Source organism: Mirounga leonina, unplaced genomic scaffold, assembly GCF_011800145.1.
Source record: "Mirounga leonina isolate KUSES-001 unplaced genomic scaffold, KU_Mleo_1.0 Mir_150, whole genome shotgun sequence".
Taxonomy (NCBI): domain Eukaryota; kingdom Metazoa; phylum Chordata; class Mammalia; order Carnivora; family Phocidae; genus Mirounga; species Mirounga leonina.
In genome coordinates, this window is record NW_023270374.1 from 22,419,039 (window position 1) to 22,446,911 (window position 27,873).

The 27,873-nt window shown below is 49.8% G+C and overlaps 1 protein-coding gene across 1 annotated transcript; it reads right to left on the minus strand.

Moving 5' to 3' along the window:
* Positions 1 to 27,873, minus strand: BPIFB4 (BPI fold containing family B member 4). Its single transcript, XM_035005664.1, has 16 exons — positions 27,768 to 27,873; positions 26,894 to 26,956; positions 25,813 to 26,332; positions 24,779 to 24,883; positions 23,815 to 23,958; positions 20,718 to 20,781; positions 20,197 to 20,257; positions 19,007 to 19,098; positions 17,191 to 17,394; positions 15,653 to 15,706; positions 12,397 to 12,567; positions 10,057 to 10,124; positions 7,320 to 7,362; positions 5,559 to 5,622; positions 3,277 to 3,353; positions 1 to 352 (listed from the first exon to the last, which is right to left on the minus strand). The coding sequence occupies exons 1-16, from the start codon at positions 27,871 to 27,873 to the stop codon at positions 329 to 331; spliced, it is 1,860 nt and encodes a 619-aa protein (XP_034861555.1). The 3' UTR covers positions 1 to 328.

A 27,873-nucleotide genomic window follows, 5' to 3' on the forward strand; every position in this document is an offset into this window, starting at 1 on the left:
CAAGGAAATTGGAATCTTTTATTGAAAGTGTAAAGTGCGCAGTGTGGGGTTTGGCATGGAGTCTAAGAGGACTCGATCCTCCAGGTGACCTCCTTTCCAACGCGGGGGCTGACCGTAGGACTGACCGTGGCCGGCACTGTTTGCCAAAAGAGTCTCTGGCTGGTTCCTTTCTTGGGGAGGGGGCAGGTGGGAAGAGGGTTGGGAAGCTGGGGAGGAACCTGTCGTAGGGGGCTGAAGGGACTCAGGGCTGGAGACTGTGTTAGCAGAGCCTTTCCCGGGCGAGTTCTGGCTTCCTCTGGGGCTGCAGCAGCATCCCTGCCTCCGTCCTTCAGGCACTCAGCACCAGGAGGTCCTTGGAGTCAGAACAGAGAACCCAGTTAGTGGGGGAGATGGCTTCTGCTTACAACCTCAGCAGTCACCTGCCTGAGGACTGGGCAAGACACATTTCTGGGAAGGAGCAACTGCGAACAGTGGGGGTTTATTGGGACTAAAGGGGCCGGAGGAGCACCTTGGCCATGTCATTAGCTTGCCCTGTACAGGGGACCTTGGACAAGACACTTCACTTCCTGCCCCTCATCTCTTTCTTCCCCCAAATAAGAGAAACAAGCTTGAGCGTCTGTCCACATTCTTCCAAAATCGAATTTTCCTGACTCAAAATATCTACAGCAAAGTAAATAATAGATTTAACCCATGGAACAAAATAAGTACCCATAAGTCTGTACTGATATAAATAATTGGGTAAATAAATTAATGGAGGAGAAAGGATGGCTCTTCCTCCTTTCAATTTCAACTAATAAATGTGGAAGGAATGAGGCAAACACCACCTCCATGAGGCAAACACCACAGTAATAACTCTTGCAGACAAGAACCATTAAAGAATGCCAAAATGAGTGGGAGAAAGTGTAATGAGAAATAAGGTATATGGGTGGTCGTCTCCAAGTATCTCCTCATGAGATATTTATTAGTTACAATGGGAAAAATAGTAAGTTAACCAACAGCAGGGAAACTGAGAGGGACCACCTTCACCTCATGATCAGAGTCAATATCCCCAGGAATAAGACACTGACATTGCGTGCCCCACCCCCCCCACCCCCCGCCAATACGGTGCACTGAGATGGACACAGCATCACTCCCGTGGCGTTCTTGCCAAAAATACGTAACCTCAATCTCATCGTGAGAAAACATCGGTCAGATCCAAATTGTAGGACATCCCATACAATGGGCCAGACTCATCAGAAATGTCAAGATCATAAAACACAAGAATTTAGGAACTGTCACACGTTGGAGGACACCATTCCAGATTTGGATTGACAACCAAGTGCAAAGTGGGATCCTGGATCCTGAACCAGACCAAGGACAGCAAGTGCGAAAACCGTTGAGGAAGATCTGTAGTTTAGTTAATAGTTCTCTATCAATGTGAACTTCCTGGTTTTGATCATTATACTCTGGTTATATAAGATGCTAACATTAGGGGAAATTGAGTGAAGAGTATTCTCATACTCTCTGTACTATTTTTGCAACTCTTCTGTAAGTCTAAAATTGTTTTAAAATGAAAAAGTTAAAATAAAAGGCTAGACCCATATAATAATAACAATAATAACAAGAAGAAGAGGAGGAGGAGGGGAGGGGGGGAAGAGGGAGAAGAAGAAGGAGAAGGTGCCTGGGTTGCTTAGTTGGTTGAGCGCCTGACTCTTGGTTTCGGCTCAGGTCATGATCTCAGGGTCATGAGATGAGCCCTGTGTCAGGCTCTGTGCTCAGCGGGCAGTCGGCTTGAGACTCTCTCTCCTTCTGCCTCTCCCCCCATACCCGCACACTCTCTCTAAAATAAAGAAATAAATATTTAAAAAGAAAAAGAAAGAGGAGAAGAAAGTAGCTACCATTTACAGAGGTTGTACAAGACCAAGTCTGGGCTGGGTCTTTTTTTTTTTTTTTTAAGTTTATTTATTTAAGTAATCTCTACACCCAATGTGGGGCTCGAACTCGCGACCGCAAGATCAGAAGTCACATGCTCTACCCACTGAGCCAGCCAGGCACTCCAAAGCTGGTTTTCTCTTTAAATCAGCGGTTCTGCGCCTTTCAGACCCAACACTCCAGTTTACATTTTATCACAGGTATTTGTGCTATCTCCTTTATTATTCTGAAATGAAATTCATAATCTATAGAACCTACTTATATCCCTTGCTGGAATATAAAGAAGAAATAAAAGGTAAGTAATTTATAATACAATAGTATGTATTTTGATGTGAAATACTCAAGTATGATTATTTAGGAAAGAAAAAATCATCCCCACTAATTTAAAAAAGGCCCTTAGGCTGGGGAGGGGGCTTGCAGTACAGCCCTAGTCGAGAACCACGGTTGGAGCTGTGTCCGTTATACCAGTACAAAACCTACTTCTCACTAGCTGGGCGACCTTGGGCAAGTGGCCTCCCCTTATACTAAGTATAAGGCACTTTACACTTAGACTCTCACTTTATTCTAAAAGCAACCCTGAGGAGAGGTGCTATGATTAGCCCCTTTTACAGAGGTGAAAACTGAGCCTCAGAGACGTTAAGTGACTTGCCCAGGGTCACCCAGCTGGATACTGGCAGAATAAGGATTGGAACCCAGGCCCTACTGAGCAAAGTCATGTTTAAAAATAAAACTCCAGAACGATTGGAATGAAAACAAGTAGAATGCTCTAAGTGGTCATTTCTAGGGAGCAAATGTATCTAAGAGAATAAATGTGTTTGTTTAATCTTCTCTGTATTTTCCGAATTTCAGTTAATGAGCATATGTGGCTTTTATCATGGCAAAAAGGCCTCCTGCAACTGAATTTCAAGGCACCTGCCATGATTATAATTAGCAGTTATTTCAGGAATATCTATCCAAAGGTCCATTGTCCCCCTGGCTGGGAGAGATTTTCCGGGACCAGGATTGTCCATTTTATTCACTGCTGTATTCCCCACCCCCTTGCACATCATCTGGCACTCAATAGGTGCTCAATAAAAGTTTTTCCAGTGAACTACATCGCACTTCTACTGTGGGTGAGCCCCTTACAGCTCTGAGCCTCAGTATTCCCATCTGCAAGATGGAGGCAATAACATCTGTCCTGGGGACGAAATGAGATGGTGGATGAAGAGAGCTTCATTGACGGTTCTTCAGCTTTGTTTCTTGTTCCCTCAGCCCCATCCTTTGAAGGAAGAGGCCTCCATTGCCCTACCTTTCCCCTCCCTTCTCTTCCTCCTCCCAACTCCTGGGCATGGAACAAAGGGCAGAACAGAGTTCTTCTCCCCTTACCTCCAAAATGTCGATGTCTGCATTGCTGAAGTCGATGTTGAGGATTTTGGGGAGAGGGACGCCAGAGCCCAGCACGGCTGTGAAAAGAAACACCACCACCAAAACGGTCAGGCAGAGTGAGTGTGGCTTAGAGGCATCAGCCTTATAGGAGGCCACCAAGATTTACAAGGAGACCAGCCATTTCTGTTCCATCTCTAGGCCTTTGTCCGAGCAGGTGCTCCTGCCCAGAGCACACGCCCTCAGCCTTGCCTGCCTGCTGAGTTCTGAGACTCCCCCGAGACTCTGTTTGGATGTCATCTCTTCTGTGAGGCTTCCCCCAGCCCAGGCCAAGAAACCTTTGGCTCCTGCCCTCCCTTGAACCACCCCCACCATTACAAAAATCACAGAATATGAATTCTCTCTTTCTCCATCTGTCACCTCTACCCAGAGTGTGAGGTTTTTGCAGGCCAGGACTGTGTCCCCAGCATCACCCAGCCCTGGGCTGGGCACAGAGGAGAGGACAGATGTTCGCTGAATGGAGGCATGGAAGGATGCACATGGAGTCCCAACAAGTGACCACGGTGGGATGTACTGATTGCTTTTAGATTGTCAGAACTTAAGTAGATTCATGCTGACTCATGTTCTGGGAAAGAAGGGAAGAAGGAAGGAAGGAAGGGATGGATGGATGAAAGGGTAGGTGGGGGAACTGGAGTTAAACAGATTTTCTGCCTCCAGCAGGACTTTTCAGAGAGCTAAGGACATGGTGAATCTACCCTAGGGCAGTATATTCAGAATTTCCCAAACTTGCTTGGCCATGAATCCCTCTTCTTAAGAGTATCCCGTAGGACTAATTTTTCATGGAACCCACTTTGAGAATCATGGTCCTAATCCAGCCTCTCACTTTTGAGAATGATAAAGTGAGAATGAGGGACTTGCTGCTAAGTTCACACCACCTCTTAGTGACCAAGCCCGGGCGAGAGTCTCCACCTCTTGCCTCAAAAGTCAGCCCAGCCCAGCCTCGCTCCTGACATCCTCCTCTCCTGCCAGGGAACATGCACGACCTTGGTGACCAGGGCCTTCCTGGGATTGCGATTCAGCCTCTTCTGGTGACAGTTTCCAGAATAAAGGTCTGTTGGACATGGAGAGCGCCCCAAATGAACCCCGGCTGGTAGAGCTGACAGCAGTCCCTCTCCATCCTCTCCTCCACCAGGGGGAAGTGGGAAGAGGGAGGGTGGGGCCAGGTTTGGTGGAGGCCTTAGGGACGAGGTTACAATGGGGAGGGTTCAGCTCTCCCAGCCTCCAGTGGCCCCACAGTTCAGATAACTTCCTGATAATGTCCCCGAGGCACCACAGAGAGGAGGAATCATGCTCTGTTCCTTCGTTCTATGAAGCGGAAAACCCTCACTGATAATGTGGTTGCCTAGGGGGCAGAGTCTGGGTTAGGAGGCTGGGAGATCAGTAAGAGCAACTTTAGCTTTATCTCTACTGATCGAACTTTTTACAACAATAATTATTCATATAGTCCCCGTATAAGTAAAATTAAATACATGATTAAAAATCAATCAGGACAACACATGAGCACTGTGTGTTGTGTAAGACTGGTGAATCACAGAACTGTACCCCTAAAACAAATGATACATTATATGTCAATAAAAAGAAAAGGAAGGAAACCAGTTTCAATCAAGTGCAAAAAAAACATTAAAAATAAAGAAAAAATAAAAATCAATCAGGGCCATAATAATGTGAATATACCTACCAATACTAAATTTGCACCTGAAAATGGTTAAGCAGGTAAATTTCATGTGATGTGTATTTTACCACAACTAAAAATAAACACACACAAAAAGAAATCAGGAAATATCTTGGACTTTTTTTTTTAATTGAGAAAAAAGAATTTAGAAGGACCTATAACCAGGTGTTGAGATTAAGTGCCTCTGGGAGGTGAGATGTTACTTTTTAAACTGTTCTGGACTTTCTAAAACTTACACACATATAATATTCATATGTAATCAGAATTTTACATAGATAATCAGAAAAACAAAACAATCAGCCAAGTAAGGAAGAAGGAGGAGGAAGAGAGGAAGAAGAAGGAGAAGGAGAACACAGCAGAAGCAGCAAATAAGGAAGTTGATGGACCCTCGGGGCAACATTTGCCTTCAGAGGGTTAATTATATAAGCTTAGGGTGAAGTTCTCAGAAATACAGTTGAGGCAGAACGGCTGTGTGTCAAATACGCCCAGCAAACCAGCAGCCTCCAGGCCCCCCAGCCACACACCCCTGCAGAGTCATGGGCGTAACTCTCACCGTTCATGGCGGGCAGAAACGCCAGCTCAAAGATCTTCCCCACCAGCACCTCCAAGAGGCCAACCTGCAGGGAAGAAGGAGAACTCAACCCTGGCAGGGGTTCACTCAGATCCCCAAGGGCTCCTTGAGGCCCTACCCTGTGGCCCAAGCGGAAGACACAGAACAGCTCTGGGAGAATCTGGGAGCTGCCGTGACTCGAGAACCACCGAGTTGGACAGGCGTGAGGCATATCTGTCTGCCTGCTGTCTCTGCAGTTAGGGAGACTGAGGCCCAGAGCAGGGCCTGTGCTGGTCCAAGGCTCATGGTGAGGCTGGGACTGGGGGAGGCCCAGGGCCTGTAGTCTATGGTGGTGTCACGCAAGGCCCTGGGGTTGTGTCGCCAACACTCCGGGTTCCCGTCCCAGCTTAGTCTCTGTGGGCCTCTGGGAAGTCTCCCTCACCACTTAGGACCCTCAGCTTCCTCAGCTGTAAAATGGGCCAGCAAGCCCCGCTTGCAAGGAGGCAGCGAGGGTTACGGGCAGATCAGGTGAAATGCCCAGCCTTGAGACTTTTCATGTGTGCGCGCTCTGAACATCTCTAAGCCTTGGTTTCCACATCTGAAAATAGGCATGAATAACCCTTCCCTCGTACAGTGGTTGTAAAAGCCAAACGTAAACTCCTCTATGTAAAGTACCTGCCTTGGTGTAGAACCACATGGTAGGACCGTGACAAGCGCGCGGGACTTTTATCCCAGCGCCGTGACCTTGGACACGTCGACCAACTTCTCTGCATTTGGCTGCCTTATGTGGAAAATGGGCTAATAATTGTGCCCAAATCATAAGTTCGTTTTGAGGATTAAATGAGAGAAATTTGTTTAAAAAAAAAAAGCTTAATTTGGTGCCCCGTGCCCGGCTCTGCTATCCCAGGACTGTTCTCTAATATCACGCTCTGTGAGCCGCTGCTTCTGCTTGGAGTCCGGAGATTCCGGTTCTGGTCCCAGCTGTGCCCCAAGCAGCTGCGAGGCAGGTCACTGCTCATCCCCAGGCCCCAGTTTCTCCATCCATGAAATGAAGCTGGTGACACCACTCCATGGGTTGGAGAGGCTGGGGTTTGCAAAAACTCAGAAAGAGGCAACACCGTGGGTGATCTGAGTATCTCTGCGCATGTGGAAATCTCACCCCAGCTTGCTCGGAAAAGCGGGCATCTGTTTAGTCGTCAGTTTGTAAAAGAAAAGAGGGGCATTTCTGCAGACTTTGGTGGTGTGGGGGGACCCAATAATCAGCAAAGAAACGAGGAAACAGGACCAAACCCTAGAATCTGAGCATCTCAGATTAGAAAGGAAGAGTTCCAGAGTGTGGTGGTAAAGTGGTGGCTAGGAATAAATCCAAACCTATTTGCGGAGGCTCAGAGTGGGTTGGAGTTGCTCAAGATTACATGGGAGTCAGTGGCAAAGCCAACCTCCCCCCACCCAATCCAGAAAAGCAGGGGTCCTGTAGGACATGGCTGCGCCTAGCACCTCCCCACCCAGGAGTGGAGGGATTTGGGCCAAGTGGCCTCCATGGGAGTAGTCAGTTAAAATGGGACAGCCTCACAGGCAGAGTCGGAGCTGGGAGTCTGTACCCAGCCCCTCCCTGGCTTTGTGGGCCTCCGTTTCCCCACCTGGAACGGAGGCCTGACAGAGATGTCAATGCTTTGGCATTCCCCAACTCCCTGGGCCCCAGCCAGCCACACGGGGATGCCATTCCCAGAGGATCTTGCCCTGGGGGCTGAGCTTAGTACTTACATCAAAGTTGCCTACGTTTGAGGTTCTGAGGTTGAGGTGAGTCCTGCCGAGAAAGCAAACAGCCAGTTAGAAATAGTGATTGCCTGAGAATCATAAGGGGTTGTATTGCAATGAACTCTCAGAAGCCCCTCCACCAACATCCTCACAAAGACCTCTCTTGACCCCCGGGGGCAGTTAATAAGAACAGTGTTGAGGTCCACGTAGTGAGCACCAACTATGTACTAGACATGGTGCTCGAGCTTTTATACCATACACGGTAGACCCCAGGTTTCGTTGTCCATGGGCTCAGGGACCCGCGCTCAGCTGCTGTCGGGAAGAGAGGAGTCCCCTTCTGGCCTATTATGGGAAGGTCAATAGTATCCTGACATTCCGTCACATTCACCTGACTTCACCTCATTACGTGGGCATTTTTTCATCTCACATCATCACAAGAAAAAAGGTGAGTATAGAGATGCCGGGGTGGCTCTGTCAGTTAAGCGTCCGACTCAGGATTCTGGCTGAGGTCATGATGTCAGGGTGCTGAGATCGAGCCCTACGTCGGGCTCTGCACTGAGCATGGAGCCCGCTTGTCCCTCTCCCTCTGCTCCCACCCCAGCCTGTGCTCTCTCTCTCTCTCTCTCTCAAATAAATAAGTAAAATCTTAAAAAAAAAAAAAAAAAGAAGGGTGAGTATAGTACAGTACTTTGAGAGAGATGACAGTCACATAACTTTTATTACAGTCTATTTTTACAATAGTCGTATCTTATTTATGAGCTGCTGCTGTTAGTCTCTCACTGTGCCTAGCTTATAAAGTAGATGTTACCACAGGTATGCGAGCTAGGCAAGCACAGTGCAGCTAACCTGTAGTACCAGCTGCACTTTCAGGCATCCACCGGGGGGTCCTGGAACTTACTGCCCATGGATCAGGACGGACTGGTGTACGTAAGGCTCAGATCATAGCTGTGACACCTACTGGCTGTGGGTCCTTGGCCAAGTACTTACCCTCTCTCTGCCTCGGTTTCCTCCTCTGCAAAGTGGGCAGCTGCAAGGACTAAATGAGCAATCCAAGCGAGCCTGTTCCTGGTACAGGGTGCGTCGCACGCACCCAGGAGCGATCGTCCCCACCTCGCTCCATCCTTTCGTGACCTCTGGGAGCGGAACCTGAGGCTCCAGGGGACCTCGCCGTGGCTACAGAGCTCAGGAGCCAGAGCCCAGGACTCGTGCCCTGAGATGCACTCTTGGCCGCTGCGCTATTCTGAGGAGGGGGCCCGAGACCAGGGTTTGAGGTCTCTCTCTGCCCCCTGAGGGTCTCGGTCTCACTGTGCCTGAATGTCACCTGCAGACCAACAGCCCTACCTGAGAGAGGCCGGACCAGACTTGCCCTGGGCCAGACGATTGGAGCCCTTGTGCATCCGGCAGCACAGAAACCAGTGAGCCTTCTCAGGGGAGAAGACTGCTTCCGTCGTGTTTTATTGCCGACTTCCACTCCCTCCCCTCCTTCCCCCTCGGTTACTCCATCCACAACACCTGAGCTCTTTCCTGCACTGCTCTCGCTGCCTGAACTGTGCCCTCCTCCATGGCCCCTTCTCCTCATCCAGGCCTCAGGTCAAGCATCACCGCCTTAGAGAGACTCTTGGATGGCTCTGATTCGTGTCCTATTCCGAGTAATTCCCATTGTTGGGCTTGATAAATATTTGTCGTAAGAAGAACAACTTACAACGAACTAGGCACGTGCTGACAATTTTACATAGGATCTCATTTATCTTGAAGTAGGAATGATAATTGTACTTACTGCCATAGGCTGACATCAGGAATGAAATGAACGGAGACACACTTAGGGCTTAGCTCAATGCCTGGCACATAGAGAACATCCAACAAATAACAGCTGTTCTCATGAGTCCTACGAGGTAGGGACTATTATCCCCGTTTTCAGATGAGAAAACTGAGTTTCAGAGAGGCAGAGTCACCTGACTATGTCACATGGCCGTCAGTGGTCATGTTAGGATTTGAACGCATACTGCTTGGCTCCGGAGACTGCGCTTGTAATGGATGATGCAGCTCTGGGCCAGACAGACCTGGGCTGGCCCAGAGCCCCTCTCTGTACCCTCGGTGCGGCCCTGAGTCAGTACACCTCCTCTCTAAGCCCTAGTTGTCTCCTCTTTAAGATGGGAGAATAATAGGGGCGCCTGGGTGGCTCAGTTGGTTAAGCGACTGCCTTCGGCTCAGGTCATGATCCCGGAGTCCCTGGATCGAGTCCCGCATCGGGCTCCCTGCTCGGCAGGGAGTCTGCTTCTCCCTCTGACCCTCCCCCCTCTCACGTGCTCTCTGTCATTCTCTCTCAAATAAATAAATAAATAAAATCTTAAAAAAAAAAAAAAGATGGGAAAATAATAGCCCTGACCCCGCACGGCCATTGCAAGGCTAAACAAGATCATGCATACAGATACCTAGTGCAAAGCCGGGCACATCCTCATCACACCCATCGTTGTTATTATTGTTGACATTGTAGTTGTTGTTGGCAGTAGGTCCTTTCTCTGAAGCTCACGGCATCACCCACCCTGCCCAGCTCGCGCCAGGGCCCTTGGCACTCACAGCCCGGTTTCACCCCTGCAGCCTCCGGGATTTACCCAGCCCTGACAGCCGTGCGAGGGGACCTCCGGTGTCCTCCCAGGCGTCCCTTCAGGAGCTGGCCCCAGGCGTGGCAGGACCAAAGAGGCCCTTCTGAGCGGCAGGAGCCCGAGTCCGCAAACCCCCTTACTTGTCCAGCTTGGCGTCGATCATGAGCTTATCTCCCTCCACGGAAAACATGGCCAAGAGTTCTGTGTCCTGGAGGAAAGGGGGTGACAATGAGGTGCGCTGCGGGGCGGGCTGTGTGTGCCAGGCGCCGGCTAGGTGCTGCATTAACAGAGGTTGTCCGTCCCCCGAGGTCTTGGTCAAACCTCCCTTTACGAACCGAGACCCCAGTAACGCTCCCTATATAATGGATATCCCTGCTCTGGAGAGGGGGGTTGGGAGTAATAAATTGCCTACGTTCGCTGACAAGTGGGTTGTTTTCAAGTAAGTCAGCAGGGCCGAGTGAACTTCCCTCAGAAAGACACTGTCGCAGGGAGCAGGGATTGCTTGGCTGGTGCGGGTGTCTGAGCTGTCTCGGGGCGGGGGGCGGGGGGCCTGCAGCCTAGGAAGCTGCTCCCAATGAGCCACTGCAGATGGGGTTGGGCATCATCAATGTCAAGTGCAATTGCCCCACCCCCACCCCCAGCAGAGGGCATGAAAGGTCCAGACTCAACCCCTCTCCAGCAGAAGCCTGGTTATAGGAACGTTCCTCTTTGCTTCCCTGCTTCCCACACCAAATAAAATAAAATAAAATAAAATAAAATAAATAAAATAAAATACAATAAAATACAATAAAATAAAATAATAAAATAAAATAAATTGGTCTTATGAAAAAAAAGAAGCTCCAACACATTCAGGTGATTAATTGGGATGATGAAGGACTGGATGCTCTGGGTGTGTATGGCAGGGACCCGCATGGGTGTGCAAAATCATCCCATCCATTCACGAACTGATGCCTGAAGGGTATATAGGATTTGGCCAGGTGAAAAAGAGGGTGTGAGAGTGATCCAGGCAGTGGGAAGGGTATGTGCAAAAGCTCCGGGGCAGGAAAGAGGTTAGCATTAGAGGGAAGAGAGAAGGCCAGAGAGTAAGGAGGTAAGAGGACCGCAGATGACTAGCGTGAGAAGGGGCCAGACCAGGCAGGGCTAGCAGGCTGGAGAGGAGTCATGGCTGCATCCTGGGGGCACCGGGGCTTCATGGCAGGGCTCTGAGCTGGATCATACAGCATTTGGGCTGTTGATGGAAAATTTCCACAGAGTAGGGACCAACCAATGAGGGGCAGTCATCTCCACTCCCTGGGTGAGAACCAGCCCTTTTAATCTGTCATCTGATGATGCCCAGAAAGGACCCCCAACACACCATGGCTTGGCATGCTCTAGCCGAGAATACCCACTTCCTGGATTAGAGGTGGCTCAGTTGTTCTTGAATCCTGGGAGGAGAGCCTGAGAAGACACAGCAGATGGGACAGAACCCCAAGTGTCTGAATCTAAAGCTTTAACCACCAAGGGGGAAATGGCATTTAACACAGCACATTGCTTCAACAAATATTTACTGAGTACCTACTATGTGCGGGACCCTGTGCTAGGCTCTGAGGATGCTGTAGTGAAGAAGACAATGTGCATCTCTGCCCAGCAGTAAACTAACAAATGCATTGTACAGTGTCAGGTTAAGGCTGAGAGAGAGAGGGAGGCCAGGGGTGGGGATATTTTAGACAGCTGGTCTTGGGAAGACCTCTCTGGGGAGGTGGCATTTGAGCAGAGACCTAAAGGAAATGAGGAAGTGAGTCATGCAGACACCTGGAGAAAGAGTATTCCAAGCAACAGCGGAAACAGCATATGCAAAGGCCCTGGGGTGGAACTCCACCTGGCACATTGGTGAAAGAGTAAAAGAGCAAAAGAGTGAGGAGTTGAAAGGTAACCAGGGGATGATCTAGAAGAACTTTGTGGGTCATTGTTAGTGGATTGGCTCTTGTTTCAGGATTGAAAGGAGAAGTTTTGAGAAAAGGAGCCACATGATTTTAAGAGGATTCTTCTTTATGAAATAACTGGAAATTGTATTTGTATCTGTCTCCTGCTGGGTCCCAGGGACTTGAGAACCAGTACCATCTGCCTTGTTTCCCCTTTGTCCAGCATCTAGTAGAAAGCGTAACCCAGAGTAGATGCTCAAAACAAATCGCTGAATGCATGAATTGCCACACTGTGCTCTACAACCTGTGAAGGAGCCCTTACGGTAGGCCAGGTACTGCTCTGAGCATCTTACTAATGCCCCGCTGCTATCCCCATAAAGTAGAGGAGAAAATCAAGCCCAGAGAGAGGGAGTGATCCACCCAAGGTCACATAACTAGAAGTGCTGAAGACTGGATTTGAATCAGATCATCTGGCCCCATGTTTGGCTAGTAGTCACTATGGTTGGTCCCATGGGGGTTTGAAGGGATCTGGGGACTCCAGAAGATCACATGACGCCCCCCCCCCCCCCAGATACTCACCACATCGATGAGGCAGATAGTGGTCTCGACGTCATTGGGCTGGGAGACCATGACCTCAGAAGTGGCGAACACCTTCACCAGTGCCTTGTCCTTCTGCAGCGTCACTGAAGGTGGGTTCGGCACCTGGATCCTGATGGTGAGTGGGCGGGACTCAGGGTACTGCTGGAACACCTGGGGGTGGACACCAGGCCAGAGTGAGTGGAGCCCTGGGGGGTGGGGGTGCCCAGTGGGGCATCAGCCAACCTCTAAACACATGGCCCAGGGTCTCAGACTGGGCACCCTCAGATCCAACAGCATCTCTCGAGCCCTACAAACCACATGCAGGGGCTCTGACCTACTGCTGGGTTTGGGCAGGGGGCTGCCCTCTCCGAGCCTCTCATGTAAGGTTACTGGAAGAATTAAATGTGGGGGTGACAGCAAAGCTCAATGCCTGATGTCCAGAAATGCTCAGAACCTGCTGCTGAGCAAGATGGGTTCGTCTGGACATTCACGATTGCATCAAATCATCGTAACAACTCCATGGGGTATTTTTTCCCCATGTTACAGATAAAAAAAAAAAAACCTGCGGCTCAAGCAAATTGTCTATGGCCGGCAGGAGAGCTAAGGTTCCAGCCCAGGTCTATGTTACTAAGAAGCCCAGGCCTCCCTCCCCTCCTGCTGCCTCTGGATGCCCCACCTGGAATGAGAAAGTTCACAGTTTAAGGGGCTTCACAGTGAAGTCCCAGAGCGAGGCACAGCCTACCTGGATTGGCTGGGGTCTCTGGAGACCCACGGTGGGAGGAATCGGAGCCTGTTTGCTGCAAATGGACTCCCCAAAAGCTAATTAGCTAAAGGGACAATTCATCAAGCAATCAGTTCCCATATTTGCTAAATAACTGTTTTACCAAAAAATTTATTTTAAGGAACACTCTTCTTTCTTCTTTATTTTTTTTTAAGATTTTATTTTTAAGTAATCTCTACACCCAACGTGGGGCTCGAACTCATGACCCCAAGATCAAGAGTCACACACTCTTCTGACTGAACCATCCAGGTGCCCCTAAGGAACACTTTTCTTAAATATATTAAATGAACATAAATATATGGGAAAAACGACAAAGTTACTTTGAAAAGAATTCCATGTAGGGCGCCTGGGTGGCTCAGTTGGTTAAGCGACTGCCTTCAGCTCAGGTCATGATCCCAGGGTCCTGGGATCGAGTCCCGCATCGGGCTCCCTGCTCTGCGGGGAGCCTGCTTCTCCCTCTCCCACTCCCCCTGCTTGTGTTCCCTCTCTCGCTGTGTCTCTCTCTGTCAAATAAATAAATAAAATCTTAAAAAAAAAAAAAAGAAAAGAATTCCATGTAAATGGAAACTTCCATGTGCAATGCAGCAGTGTAGATTCTGGTCCTGAGAAGGCTCTCTATTTATTTTCTTGAACACATTCAAGGTGAAATTCTTTTTTTTTTTTAAGATTTTATTTTTTTATTTGAGAAAGAGAGAGTGAGAGAGCACGAGAGGGGGAAGGGTCAAAGGGAGAAGCAGAAACCCCACTGAGAAGGGAGCCTGACGTGGGATTCGATCCCAGGACTCCAGGATCATGACCTGAGCCGAAGGCAGTCGCTCAACCAGCTGAGCCACCCAGGCGCCCCAAGGTGAAATTCTTTTGAACAAACTGGGTCTATTGGCAAATCTAGTAAATTCAGCCAAATGACCACTTAGTGGATCCACCCTTTGGCAATCTGGCTTTTGACAAATCAATGACTTCGTGAATTGGCTTTTCACAAAGGGATTTTCAGGATAACTGGAGGGACCTACCCCAACATACACAGTCTCCAACAATTAGCAACACCTTCCTTCACAGGGACGTGGAGAGTCCCCCTCAAACTCTCCCCACAGCAGCAGGAGACCCGGGATGCCCCTCCCCACTCTGATACTCCACCCCAACCTGGATCTCCAGGAGACATTCCTCTGTGTCCAGCCTGAATCCTCCCCCTGCTGCAGACCCAGCCCCATTTCAAGGCCTGAGTCCCTGTTCTAGCCCAGCTCTGCCACTTCCTCGTTGTGTGACTTCTCTGAGCCTCTGTTTCCCTATCTGTAAAATGGATTGCTCCTCTCTTGTGGCCCCATTAATGCGGGGGAGGGAGGGTAATTAAAACCAAATAAAAGAGTGCACTCTTAAATTTCTTTCATAAGCTGTAAAGTGCAGTGCACATAAGAAGTGGCCCAATAAATAAAAGGTCCAGTTGACTGAGGGCTCTCCCTGCCTCCCAGAGCTGCCACCATTCTGGACGTTAGATAATGGTGCTCTGCCTTTCAGCTTCCAACCACACGAGGGCGATAGTGACCATTTGTTGAGTTGGGTCTCCCTTCCTGCCTCTGAATTACAACCAGAAGCAGAACAGGTAGAATAGAGAAATGTCTAAAATGGTTGTAGATTACAGCAATCCTTCGTACCTGCATGACACTTACTATGTAAGAAACTCTTTGCTTCCAGGGGCAGGGTAACAGGCTTGGGACCCGCGCTGGGACAGGAACTGGGATCAGAAAGACCTTTGTTCCCACTGTACCTAACTACTAACCTGACAAGAGTCCCACTTGTTCCCCCCCGCTTTTAAAATAGGTTTTGTTACTATTAACAAGAATAATAACAGTGAACATTTATCAAATGCCTACTCTGTGCCTACGTTCAGATCCCAGGTTCTCAGCAACACAGTGAAGTGGGAGTTGTTATCCTTGTTTTCCAGATGAGAAAACTGAGGCCCAGTGAGAAGTAATTTGCCTACGGTAGCATGGTTGAGACATGCTGAGCTAGAATTCAAAATCATGTTTGTCTGCTCCAGAAACCTGGCTCTTCCCATCTAAGCCACCCTCCACCTGCATGTGCTCTGTGTCAGCATCTTTACATGAATTATCACCTTCATCATCCTTACTCTCTTAGATGAAGCTGTGGAGTGGGAGTTAGCAACCTTTTTTGACAGATAAGGAAGCTAAGGCTCAGAGATGTTAAGACTCTTGCCTGAAGACACACAGCAACGAAGTAGCCAGGCCAGGATTAGACCTGTGCAGGCCAGTCTACTGCTAGAGCTCAGGGTCTTTCCACCTCAACCCTCCATGCTCCCCTCTCATAAGGATTTGGATACCACACTTTGCCACTGCACTCCTAAGGAGGGTGTCAGGTCGCCCCACCCTAGTGTTGAGTGTCTCCCCTTCTGACCCAGTTCCTGGGACAGTTAGAAGGAGGGCAGCGCTGAAGACAAGGGGACACTTCTGCCTTACATACCTTGGGAATCAGAGCTCCCAGCGTGGACGTGGTAAGAGGAGGAAGCTCTTCAAACTGCAGGACAAGAAGGGTCATGTGAGTCCCTGAGGTTATGGGGACAGATGGGAGTTGCTAACACAGTGATTAAACTCCTACACACCCTAAGACAACCAGTGGGGGGCATCTTCTTCTCTTTAAAGACCACTTGGGGGGCCCTGCCCGTCCAACAGCAACCACCATACTGATCACGGTAGCTGTTTTGTGGTTAAGTGGACAGGGCCAGCCACTTAAGCTCACCACAGACCTGACTCTTTCCCCTCTAAATGTAATTCTTGATTAAAACAAGGCGAGCATCAGTGAGTCCATGTGCATAACTCAGTGTCCACTAAATGCATAATTCTGCCATATCTTTGAACAGCCTGTACTATTATTTACTTAATGTTTTCTTTCAATTGACTTGCTTTTGAAAACCTCAAATACTAAAAAATGGAAAGCCAGTACCATTTGACAGAAAGAAATGGCAACTGGAAAAGTAAATACAATAAAAACAAAATAATGCCATTACATTCTGCTTGGATATCATTGTCTGTGGAGGGCTATGGGTATGAGTTCTGTTCTCTCTGAGTTAAAAAGAGGATACTTAAAAGTGCAAGAGAGGGTTAACTATATACTGGCACTAAATGGAGACTTTCCTCTTGATGGAACAAAGAAGGACACAATTGATATGGTGGGTTTTTTTGTTTTGTTTTGTTTTGTTTTTAGAACATCTTATTCTTAGCAGATAGACATAAATTTATGGAGTGAAATGTCATGGTTCCAAAAACTTAAATTGTTCAACAATAGCTAGCTAGCTAAGTAGATGATAGATAGGTTAGATAGTTGGATGAATGGAAGGATGGATGGGTGGATGGATAGATAGATAGATGGAAGGATGGTTGGATGGACAGAAAGTTGGATGGAAGGAAAGAAGGATAGAACGATAGATGTATGGATGAGTAGATGGGTGAGTAAGCAGATGGATGGGTGGATTGGTATACATGAAGCAAATATGGCAAAATATTAACTGGTGAATCTGGGTGAAGGATATTTGGGCATTAATTGTGTTATTTTGTAACTTTTCTGAAGGCTTGCAATTTTCACAAGAAAAGGTTTGGAAAGAAAATTACTCTGGATCATACCTTATTCTTATGTATGATTTAGTTTTTAATATCAATGTTTACCAAGTAAAAGGATTCTAAGCATTTATATTGGTATACATATATAGAAACATATATCATGCTTTTAAAGAAGGATTGGCATAAAATTAAATAGAACTGAATATGATTTGATGTTATTTCATGCCCTGGCTGTGAGTCACCTAAAATACCCTAGGCACCAGGCTTTGGTAAACACTGACATAATCAATACATGTCCATGAGTGGGAAATGAGTGGGGGATGGGCTGTCTACTACTGTTCTTGCTTTAAAGCAATCTTCCCAAGTCTGTGGGGACTAGACAGGATCAGTGGGGAGCTCTTTGTTGCCCAGCCCAGCCCACCTCTCGATGGGGCCATGACTCACCATGCCGTCGGTGATGTCGATATCCAGTGCCCCCTGCTCCTGCAGAAGGGCCAACACTGAGCCCAGGAAGTCGGCAGAAATGGCCAGTTGTGAATTGGTGTTGTCGCCCATGGGGGGCAAGTCTGGCATCTTTTGTCTGGGAGACATAGCTGGCCGCCCCAGTGGATAGTCAATGAGCTCTCCTCCAGCCTCCCCAACCAGAGTCTGGGGAAGCAGAGAGGAAAGGGGTCACAGGGAGGGGTACAGGGAGATGAGTGGAGGAGGAGGCTGAGACTGGGTGAGGTCCTGAATCTGCCGCCAGCAGCCTTCCTCGGTTAAGCCCACTGGGACTGAGTTATCCTTTCTTTTATGGCCCCCAGCTCTCCTTCATTTGTGATGGAATGGAACCTCTTGCAGTTCTCACTTTATGACCACTTACAGCCATCTTTTGCTTTCAATACATGTGTGACATAGATTCTTCCCCACTCCATCCTGCCACAACAAGTCAGCATGTTTATGGATCTGCAAAATGCCATGGCGTATCTACACTCTAAAGACCAGACACCTTTCCACGGTCGGCAGATGCTGTGTGGTCTGCACCGGGGACTTCTCCACCTCATGGAGAGTTACTCTGTCCCTACTGACTGGGTCAGGCCCCACCACCATCTCATGACCCCCACCGTGGCACCTTCCCACACCCTGTTCCCTCCCCCACACTCTTCTCTTGTTATGGCCCACTTATCTGGCAGGTCTCAGCTTAAGTGTCACTTCCTCCATGAAGCCCTCCATGACCTTCCTGGGTACATCCTATCTCCTTGCTTCAGGCTCTGATATCCTGGGACCCTCTTTCACGATCTTTGTGTCTTTGTTTGAGTGACTCTTGGATGGCCTATCCCCTCCAATAGATTGTAAGCTCCATTAAGGCAGAGATCTTACCTTGTTCACCAATGCACCTCCAGCCCCAGGCCAGAGTCTGGCAAACAGCAGGTGACCAACAAATATCTCTTGGATGGCTATTGCTTATGAATAGACTAGGTGTGCCCATATATGTGTGCCCAAGTAGGCTCTGTCTGTGGCAGCTTGGGTGTGCACCTGCAGGTCTGTATCTGATGGAGCATTGGGCGGGGGGTGGGGCGGGGGGGAAGCATCCATGTTGGTACAGCGCAGGGGGAGCACGCATGCATGTGCCCCGTGCAGTTAGGGGCCGGATTCGGTGGTGTCCCAGAACCAGCTCACGCCAGCTCATAAGCGCTCTTGTGACATTCTACGCTTGTCTTCCCAACTCTTCATTCAGTGATATCAAGTTGGTAGCTTAAAATGGGCCACGGTGGCAGTATTTAGACCATGGAAATCAGCAAATGCTATGAATCAGGACTTTTTTTTTTTTTTTTTAATCACGGATTGCCGGCTGCTGGCGCTTATCAGCACGCTACCGGCCGGATTCATTCCTCCAGGAAACCCAAGTCCGTAGTAGCAGAAGGTAGACTGCTTGGGTTTAGATCCCAGGCTCACGTTTATTCGCTCTGTGACCTTGGGCAAGTGGCTTAACTTCTGTGCCTCCGTTGCCTCAATAAGAGTTCACCTTATTATATCATATGGTTGCTGTGAGGATAGACTGAGTTAATCTACATCAAACACTTAGAATGTGCCTGGAAAGCAGTAAGCACCTCTAAGTGTTGGCTGTGATTGTGTTTTCTGATGTGGCTCCTAGAAGGTCCTCAAGTCATCAAAAGAGGGTCCTGTTCAAACGTTGCTTCGCAGACATTGAGTAGAAGCCCATGGGTCTGGCAGTCACACCCCTGCCCACCTCCCCTTGCCCCGAGGCCCCGGCACTCACATTGAGGTCCAGCTCCAGGAATTCCCCAGTCACAAGCGGGAGGCTGGAGAAGGTATACTGGACACTTCCCAATATCCCCAGAGGAACCAGAGCTGCAGGCAAAGGTGGGGGTCACGGGGAGTCCCCTTGACCTTCCGAGATGCCTTCCCTCCTTGTGCCCCAAAGCAGGCAGAGCAGCAAGGCTCCAGATCCAGACAGCATGAAAAGAGCCAGAGTTCTGGGTTCAAATTCCAGCTCTGCCTTTTCCTTGCTGTGTGACCTTAGGCAAGACACTGCACCTCTCTGAACTCCAGTTCCCTCCTCTGTAAAATCGGCTTAATATAACTCCTTGGACTATACTGTGGGGTCCATGAGAGTCTGGATATCGATAAGCTTTGTAAACTGTGAAGTACTGTGACCAGGGAAGAAGGTTTAAGGTTCCACGATGTGGTGCTTAGTTGAAGCGTGGACTTCCCTGACTGCTTGTGACCAATAGCCCCATCATCTGGGCTCTTCCTCCCTTGTTCCTGGCCACAAAGGGAGAGAACTTTACCTGTCTGGGAAAGCCATCCTCAAACTGCTTGGGGTCTCGAGAGATGGGACTGCCACCCCAGAGGGCTGCACTGTATGGCTGTAGAAACTACAGCCCCTCATAAGTCAGGTGCCTCCATTATGTTGTGGTGGTCTATATGAAAGGAGATCCCTGGAACATGCCGTGCGTGAACTGCACAACTATATGGGGCAGGTCTGCCTTCAGGAATGTTCACTCAGAAATCTTGGATGGTGGGATGGTGTTGGAGCCTGGTTCTGAGGACCCGGACAGTCTCCACGGTGTCTCCTGCTCTTCGCTCTCCAATCCCTCTGCGGGATGAAGCCAACCTCCCATTGTAGAGATGAGGAACCTGGAAAGTCTTTCCAAGTCCACACCGGTGTCAGGGCAGAGCCAGGACTCAAACCCAGCCTCCCTGTCCCAGTCCAGAGCCTGAGCCTCCGGGGCCAGGTGGGAGACTCCTTCCTCCGGGGGGATGTCTGGCCAGGTAGCCTCTCTCTTGTGGCATCGGCTGCACTGCACTCTGAGGGCCTGAGTGGGTGTGCCCCCACCACACTGGACCCTCCTCCCAGACATGCTATGTCCCCAGTGCCTCCCATGGCTAGGCCCAGATCAGGGCTGGCAGATGTTGGCTGAATGAAGCAAAGCAGGAAGGACTTACAGTCCACGAGACCCAGCTGGTCATTGACAAGACCCAGCACCACATCCACGATGGGGCAGAGCTGTAAGGGGAGACGGCATGAGGTTCCAGTGATGGGGCTAGGGTTGGGGAGGGGAGCACGAATACTGACAACAGCTAACATTTACTGCCTGCTTGCTCTGTGCCCGGCACGGTCCTCCCCACAACCTTATGGGGAAGGCTCTCTCCTAACCCCCATTTTATAGCTGGGAAAACCAAGACTCAAAGAGGGAAGATGATTGTCACGCAGCTCGGAAGTGCCCGAGCTGGGATTCAAACCAGAACTGTGTGACTCTTAAGCTCCACTTCCTTAACCCTTCACTAATCTGTCCCTCCATGGTCCTCCAGGTCCTCCCCAGACCCCCAAGAACATGTCCCAGCCCTCTGGCTCCCTCCGTCCCTCTGGGTCACCTGCATGCCCACAGGGATGGAGGCTGGACTGTGGTCCCTCAGTCTGGGGAAAGTCTGTGCTTCTAGCTTCCCATCCCGGGATGGGTTCTCACCAAGTCAGGGAGGACGTTGGCCAGCACTCGGTTCACTAAGTTGTCCACGAGGTTGGGGAGAAGCCTGCGGAGAGAGGAGTGGAAGGGAGGAGGGAGCTCACCAAGCTTGTCCACACTTGGGGTCCCTGGCCAGGCCCTGAACAGCGAGAACTGGGAAATTGTTCTGAAAGCCAGAAGGACAGTGGCTGGACCTGACTGGACAGGCAACCCTGACAAATTGCTTGGCTTTTCATTCAACATTCACTCATCTGTCCATCCATCCATCCATCTATCCATTCACCCATCCAACAAACAAATGCTCCTTGAACTCTGCAATGGGCCAGGTGCAAAAGTCATTCCCTCCTGCTCATCTGCCCCTCAGTGGGCTGCTTGCTGCCGCTTTGTGCCGTCTTCCTAAAGGGAAATGAACGTATTACTTGATCCAAGCACCTAGCACAGTGTCTAGTGCATAGTAGGTGCTCAATTAATGTTTGTGGGAGGGAGGGGAGGAGAAACACTGGTCAGCAAAATGTGCTCATGTGGTCCGCAAGAGGAAATGCATTGCTCTTGTTGAAAAGCTTGGGACATGTGATCAGTTCTACAGACAAAGAAACGGGTCCGGAGAAGTGGTCCAGAGCGAGTTCTAAGTCCATCACAAGCTGTAAACTAACTGTCTTAACCAGTTAGTTGAGGAGGGGAGGAGATCACGGTGTTGATGCATAGACAAGACACATAGATGGACAGACTTGTAAAGCAAGCATGTGTTTCCCGAGGCCCCTCAGTGACGAGAAAGTGAGTGAAACATGGCTATCCTAATACAAAGTGTCACGGACAGGGGCGCCTGGGTGGCTCAGTTGATTAAGCGACTGCCTTCGGCTCAGGTCATGATCCTGGAGTCCCGGGATCGAGTCCCGCATCGGGCTCCCTGCTCGGCAGGGAGTCTGCTTCTCCCTCTGACCCTCCTCCCTCTCATCCTCTCTGTCTCAAATAAATAAATAAAATCTTTAAAAAAAAAAAAGTGTCACGGACAGTTTGGCCCCTTAAAAATCCATCCGTCTCTGCCCCCACTGAACACTCCCTGTGTCCGCCCACGTCGTAACTGACCGTCCAGTGCTTGCCAGTTTGACAGAGCAAAGAATTTCTTGAGATCGTGTCCTAATTAGAACGTTCCACTATGCATTTTGGTCTCCTTTTCAAGTGGATGCACACCTCGAGGGGCCTTGTCTTGGTTCCAATTCTCCTTGGAGGGTAAGGCCCTTGAAAATGCACCTGCACGTTTACCCATGCATGGGTGTGTGTGTGTGTCTATGTGTGTGGGGGGAGGGATCATCTGAATTTAATCTGTGTCCATTCAGGGCACAGACTGTTTTCTCTTTCTGGGAAATTATCTGGCAGATACATCAACCCACATTTAAAATGTATATAAACGGTTATTCATTGTAACCTGTTTGTCAGAGCAGAAGATTAGGCAGATTGCCATGTCCCCACCCCAGGGGACTAGACAAATTCATGGGGGTTTGTCCAGACAGTGGAATAGTACATGGCCGTAAAAACAACAAGGAAAGTCTCAATGTTCAAATACAGAAAAATCTCCAAATAGAGTAAGTGAAAAAGACAAAGTGCAAAATGATGTTTATAGGATGTGCCCATTTGTGTTAAAAGGAGGGTTGGGAATGAGAATCCACATTCATGTTTGCTTCATTTGTAGAAAGGAATTGGAAGGAGAATCAAGAAAGAAGCACAGTGAGCTTGCTGGGGAGGGGCAGATGGGAAGCAGCGTGGGGAAGAGGGCTCTTCAGTCTGTGCCTTTTAATTTTTTTACATATATTTTTAAAGATTTATTTATTTATTTTAGAGAGAGAGAGCAGGAAAGGGACGGAGAGAGAGAGAGAGAGAGAAAGAGACTCTCAAGCAGACTCCCCGCTGAGTGCATAGCCCAATGCAGGGCTCAATCTCATGACCCTGAGATCATGACCTGAGCCGAAATCAAGAGTCAGACGCTCAGCCAACTGAGCCGCCCAGGCGCCCCTATTTTTTTTTATATTTTTAACCATGTATTACCAAATATATTTCCTAGTGAAAATGTGAATGTAAAAATCTGTGAGGTTTCTGGGTCTCCACCTCCTCTCCTCACCAAAATATCAGGGGCCAATTTTCTCTGTCCTTACCTACCCTAGAGCAGAAACAAAGACTCAGAGAAGCTCACATGAATCAGAAATTCTTGAGTTCAAGTGGCACAATGAGTTTTTCTACTTTTAAAGTCTAGGTAGATGGGGCGCCTGGGTGGCTCCGTTGGTTGGGCGACTGCCCTCGGCTCAGGTCATGATCCTGGAGTCCTGGGATCAAGCCCCGCATTGGGCTCCCTGCTGAGCAGGGAGTCTGCTTCTCCCTCTGACCCTCCCCCCTCTCATGTATTCTCTCTCGTTGTCTCTCTCTCAAATAAATAAATAAAATCTTTAAAAAAAAAAGTCTAGGTAAGAGGAGCACTAGAGTGATAGTGAGAAAACACTGATAACACAGGAGGGGAAGGAGTAGGGGGTCAGAGGTCTCGAAGAGAGAAGCCAAAGAAGCATTTCCCATGATGAGGGCCAGGGAGTGAAGAGAAAAGGACTCAGCTCTGAGCTGCCCTGATGTGCCCTCATCCAAGACCATCACTGGGGGACAGCGTACCCAATACACAGACACTTGAAACCTCTCTGGACAGAGTATGGGGATTTGGCCACTTTATGAGGAGGGCATAACAGAAAAAACTCAACCCCTAACCAAGGTTGCATTGGACAGAACCCATTGGGAAATTTCCCCATGAGTTAGGACTCCAAGAGACACAAAACTCCTGCTAGACATATATTCAGAAAGCTCTTAAAATGTACCAGATTCTGTACTAAGTGTTTTGCATTCATTATCTCAATTCCAAAGGGAAAACAGTTACCCCCATTCCACAAAGAAGCTGGAGCACAGAGAGGGCAACAGAGTTGCTCAAGGTCACACAGCAAGGAATAGTGGAGCTGAGGTTTGAACTGTGGGCTTCTTCTAGAGCCTTTACTCGTAACCATATGATTTGTCAAAGACAGACCACTTCACCATCCCCCAAGGCACTCCACTGCCCGCTGGTACTCACCCTCGAAGCAGCTTGACTTTGATACCCCCCAGGAGGGTGTCACATCGCTCAATAACTAGCCTAGGGTAGCCCGTGCGGTCCATGGTCAGCCGGACCTTGGCAGTGATGTTCACTTCCACAGCGATGTCCAGGAAGCCAATGAGACTGGAGGAGATCATGGGGCCGGTGAGACTGTGAGTCAACCTCGACTGCCAGGCAGCTCAGCTTCATTCAGTTCTATGCAGCACCTTGCACCTTGGCCTCTGTCCTTGCTGTCCCTGCCTCTTTCTTTTGTGCATCTATTATGCTCCTTGCTCATCTTTAGGGGTCCCAAACCGGAAGGCTTCCCTGGTCCCTCTACATATGTGAACAAATTCTATCTCTTCCTTAGTCTATGAGAGCTTCCTTCAAAGGCTAGGAACAGGGGTCAATAAATGAACTCTATACATAAATTCTGGTTTCCAAGGTGACTACCCATTGACCTAGCTTTGTAGACATGACCTCATCCCATGGGGAGAAATCAACACCAAAGTCCTCTCTGTGAGGTTCTCGGATAAGCACTACTTTGTGGCAGGCACTCTTCAGGGAGACATTTGCTTGCCTTCCCTCGCCTGTGGCCACAGCCACCTGGAAAAGGAGGTATCTTTATGTCCATTGCAGGAGAAGACACTAAGGCTCAGTGACATGAAGGGGCTGACCGAGGTCATACAGCTTTAAAGAGAGTCAGGATTCAAACCCAGGCTGTCGCCTGTCTCCAGCCTCCCAGAGCTTAACAACCATGCAGGCTACCTTCACGGCTGACGGGGACCACAAGATGACCTGAGCCCAAAAGTATAAGCCACGTACTGGTAACACATTAGGTCTTATTATTCCCCCCATATTATGGACAAAGAGGCTGAGGTACAGAGAGGGGAAATGACCTGCCCACGATCTCCCAGCCAGGACATAGGGCGATGGGGGCCCCTCCAGGGCTGAGGGTACACACCTCTTTCCGTTGATGGCCACGCGGGTGTACAAACTCAGGTAGATACCCACACCAGGCAGGAGCCTCACGGACACCCGGGGGAGGGTCAACTCCACGATGCGCAGTCTGCATAGGACCCGGGTGGTGAGATGGGGGTCAGCCCCACTGCCTGCCACCCCTCGCCAGGAGTGCCCCGTCTCACACCACCCCCTTCTCTGTGCTGCGTTCATTCCTCCTGGCCCTAAAGAGACCTGAGGTTTGTGGATAGAACTGGGAGAACACAGAGAAGTGAAAGAGAAAGAATGCCATGACCCACCCTCCTATTGGCTGGAGACGCACTGTTTGCATTTCCAGGTATTTCCTTTGGATTTTTTTTTTCTTGTAAAGATGCCATTCCCTCTATTGTCCCTGCCCCTCCTTGCCCGCTTCCTTCCTACATATTCTCAGATTTCAGATTAAGACCCTCTTCCTCCAGGAAGCCTTCCCTGACCTCCCCCATTATACACATCCCTATTTCCCCCATGAACTGCTTGCTGGTGTTATAACTGTATGATTATTTTCAGGCATCTTTATGAAAGCCCATATACCCCATCAGCCTGCAAGCTCTATGAGGACAAGAGACGTGTCTTTTGGCTAACCATGTGGCCGCGTGCTCAGTGCCAACACAGTGGCCTGCACGTAGGAGGAGCACTAAGTATTTGTTGAATTAGATAGTGAATGTGAGGAGGAGACTGGGCACAGCTGAAATTACTCTATATGTGTAGTTTTAAATCCTTGGGTATTTTCCATCTTGTGACTATGACCATTCTACAGATGAGGAAATCAAGACTCAGAGCGATGAAAAGTGTGGCCCAGAGTCACACACATAAATGAAAAGGTGAGTTGAGACTCACATTCAGGACTGCTTAAGGACAAGACCCCCAAGCCATACAACTTGGGGCTCTCAAGACCTCCAGTCCTGAGGCCAAGCCTTGAACTCCAGGCCCCTGGGTGTGATCACCCAGCTTGTAGGTTCATCATCTGGGCTTGATAGGGAGAGCCTGGCCCCTCCTTACCCGGTGATGCCCTGCACGGTGCTGAGGATGCCACCCTCGCCGAGGACGCCCAGGACTCCACCTCCTCCAAGAAGTCCTCCATCGCCAAGGAGACCACCTCCGCCGAGAAGGCCACCTTGGCCCGACAGGATGCCATTGGCTGCCAGCATGCCCCCAGTGCCCAGCAAACCACCTGGGCCCAGTGCCCCAGTGGCTACACCGGGTGGGATCTCTCCAGGCCGCAGCTCTCTCCGGTGAAGCCTGCCCACGGCTGCTGCAACTTCGTCTGACCTGTACCGCCCATGGCCCCTGGGGCTGCCATATGCATTCACAGCATTGCGGTAGTCGCCGTTTCGGAGGTCCCTGTTGCTTCCATCTGACTCAGGGATCTCACCGTATCTGTATTTGCCCCCCAGCTGAGCGGTGTTGTCATTGGTCTCGATGTGACCATACTTGTAATTACCGCCAAGCTGGTCACCATTGGTATATTTTGGGGGGCGCTCTCGGACATGGAAATCGTTGTAGGGAACGCCACCGACACCTCGGGAGAATTCAGCGCCTCTGTAGTCATTGTAATGGTGTCGGCCACCGCCCAAAAGACCACCACCACCACCACCCAAGAGACCACCACCACTGCCACCCAGCAGACCACCACCACTGCCTCCCAAAAGCCCCCCACCACTGCTGCCTCCACCACCCAATAAACCTCCCCCTACTCCACCCAACAGGTCATCTTCACCCCCTCCACCCCTACCACCAAGCAGGCCCCCCAGAAGACCACCACCCCTACCACCACCACCACCACCGAGTAGCCCCCCACCACTGCCACCCAGCAGCCCCCCACCCCTGCTGCCTCCGCCACCCAACAGCCCCTCACCCCTGCTGCCTCCACCACCCAACAGCCCACTGCCACTGCCACCTAACAGCCCCCCACCACTGCTGCCTCCACCACCCAATAAGCCTCCCCCAACGCCACCCAACAGGTCACTACCACCCCCTCCACCCCCACCACCAAGCAGGCCCCCCAGAAGACCACCTCCACCTCCATTTCCACCAAGCAGACCCCCCAAGAGCGGTCCACCACCATCACCACCAGCTTTACCCATGGGCACCTCTCTCAGGGCTGAGCGGAGAGCATCACTCTGCTGTAGGGTGCCGGAAATGGCTGCAGAGAAGCAAGGGTACCAGTCAGGGCTTTCTCCCACAGCCCCCGGGTACCACCGCTGGAGCACTGCTCGGCTCTCTGGGCCGTTCTTCCTAGTGGTAAAACGTCAGGGTCGAATGGGAAGACACCTCCAGACCAATCAATCCAGCCCTGACATCCCAGCAAGCTCACTAGCTGCTGACCTTGACCTGCTCTCACTTTCACTAGATTTCACATCGTTCACCAAACGTGGAAAGATTTTCTTCTTCATTCTCCCTTTTGAGTGCTCCATACTTCAGAGCTTATAAACCTGCTTAGACGGGAGTCAGGGCAGGGAGTGTCTTCATTTGCCAGCTGACAAAAATGAGGTCCCAAGAATTAAAGGCAGCAATAATTACAGCTCCTACATTTGAGGGCCTCCCATGTACGAGGAACTGTGCTAAGTTTTCAAAAGGCTTTCTCATCCATCCTCATATCTGTCCTCCGCGATGGGGCCAAAATCACATCGATTTTGCAGATAAGGAAACTGAGGCTCAGAAAACTCAAGTTGTGGACTTAAGTCCACGCGGTCAGTATTTGAGCCCCAGGAAGGATGACTCCAGGACCCCAAGCTCTTAGTTACTGCTGTCTACTGCCTTGGCTCTAAAATCCTTAACATGCTGCCTTGCACAGAGTAAGCGCTCAGGAAATGGTAGCCAAAAGCAGAAGGGGGAATAATTTACCCATCCACCTGATGCAGAATCTGCCAGTGACAAAGAGGGTCCTTGGGAACCTCAGAGTTGGCTGGACAGCCCTGCCCACCCCATGTCACCGCTAACCCCCCTGGACTCACCGTTGCTCAGCACGTGTTTGGTAACCCTGAGGACAGCGTTTGTCTCTTGGCGCGTGCCACAGACAGCTGCCACAGACAAAACAGCCACACACCAGGCTGTCCACAT

Bases quoted from the DNA above. Each gene is read 5' to 3' on its own strand.
- BPIFB4 (XM_035005664.1), bottom strand. From the start codon at position 27,873: ATGTGGACAGCCTGGTGTGTGGCTGTTTTGTCTGTGGCAGCTGTCTGT. The intron at 26,333-26,893 runs GTAAAGCTGGTG...AATTCTCCCGAG, and splicing joins CCTGAGAGAGGTGCCCATGG to GTGTCGGTGGCGTTCCCTAC. The intron at 7,363-10,056 runs GTAAGGGGGTTT...CTTTCTCGGCAG, and splicing joins ATCGACGCCAAGCTGGACAA to GACTCACCTCAACCTCAGAA.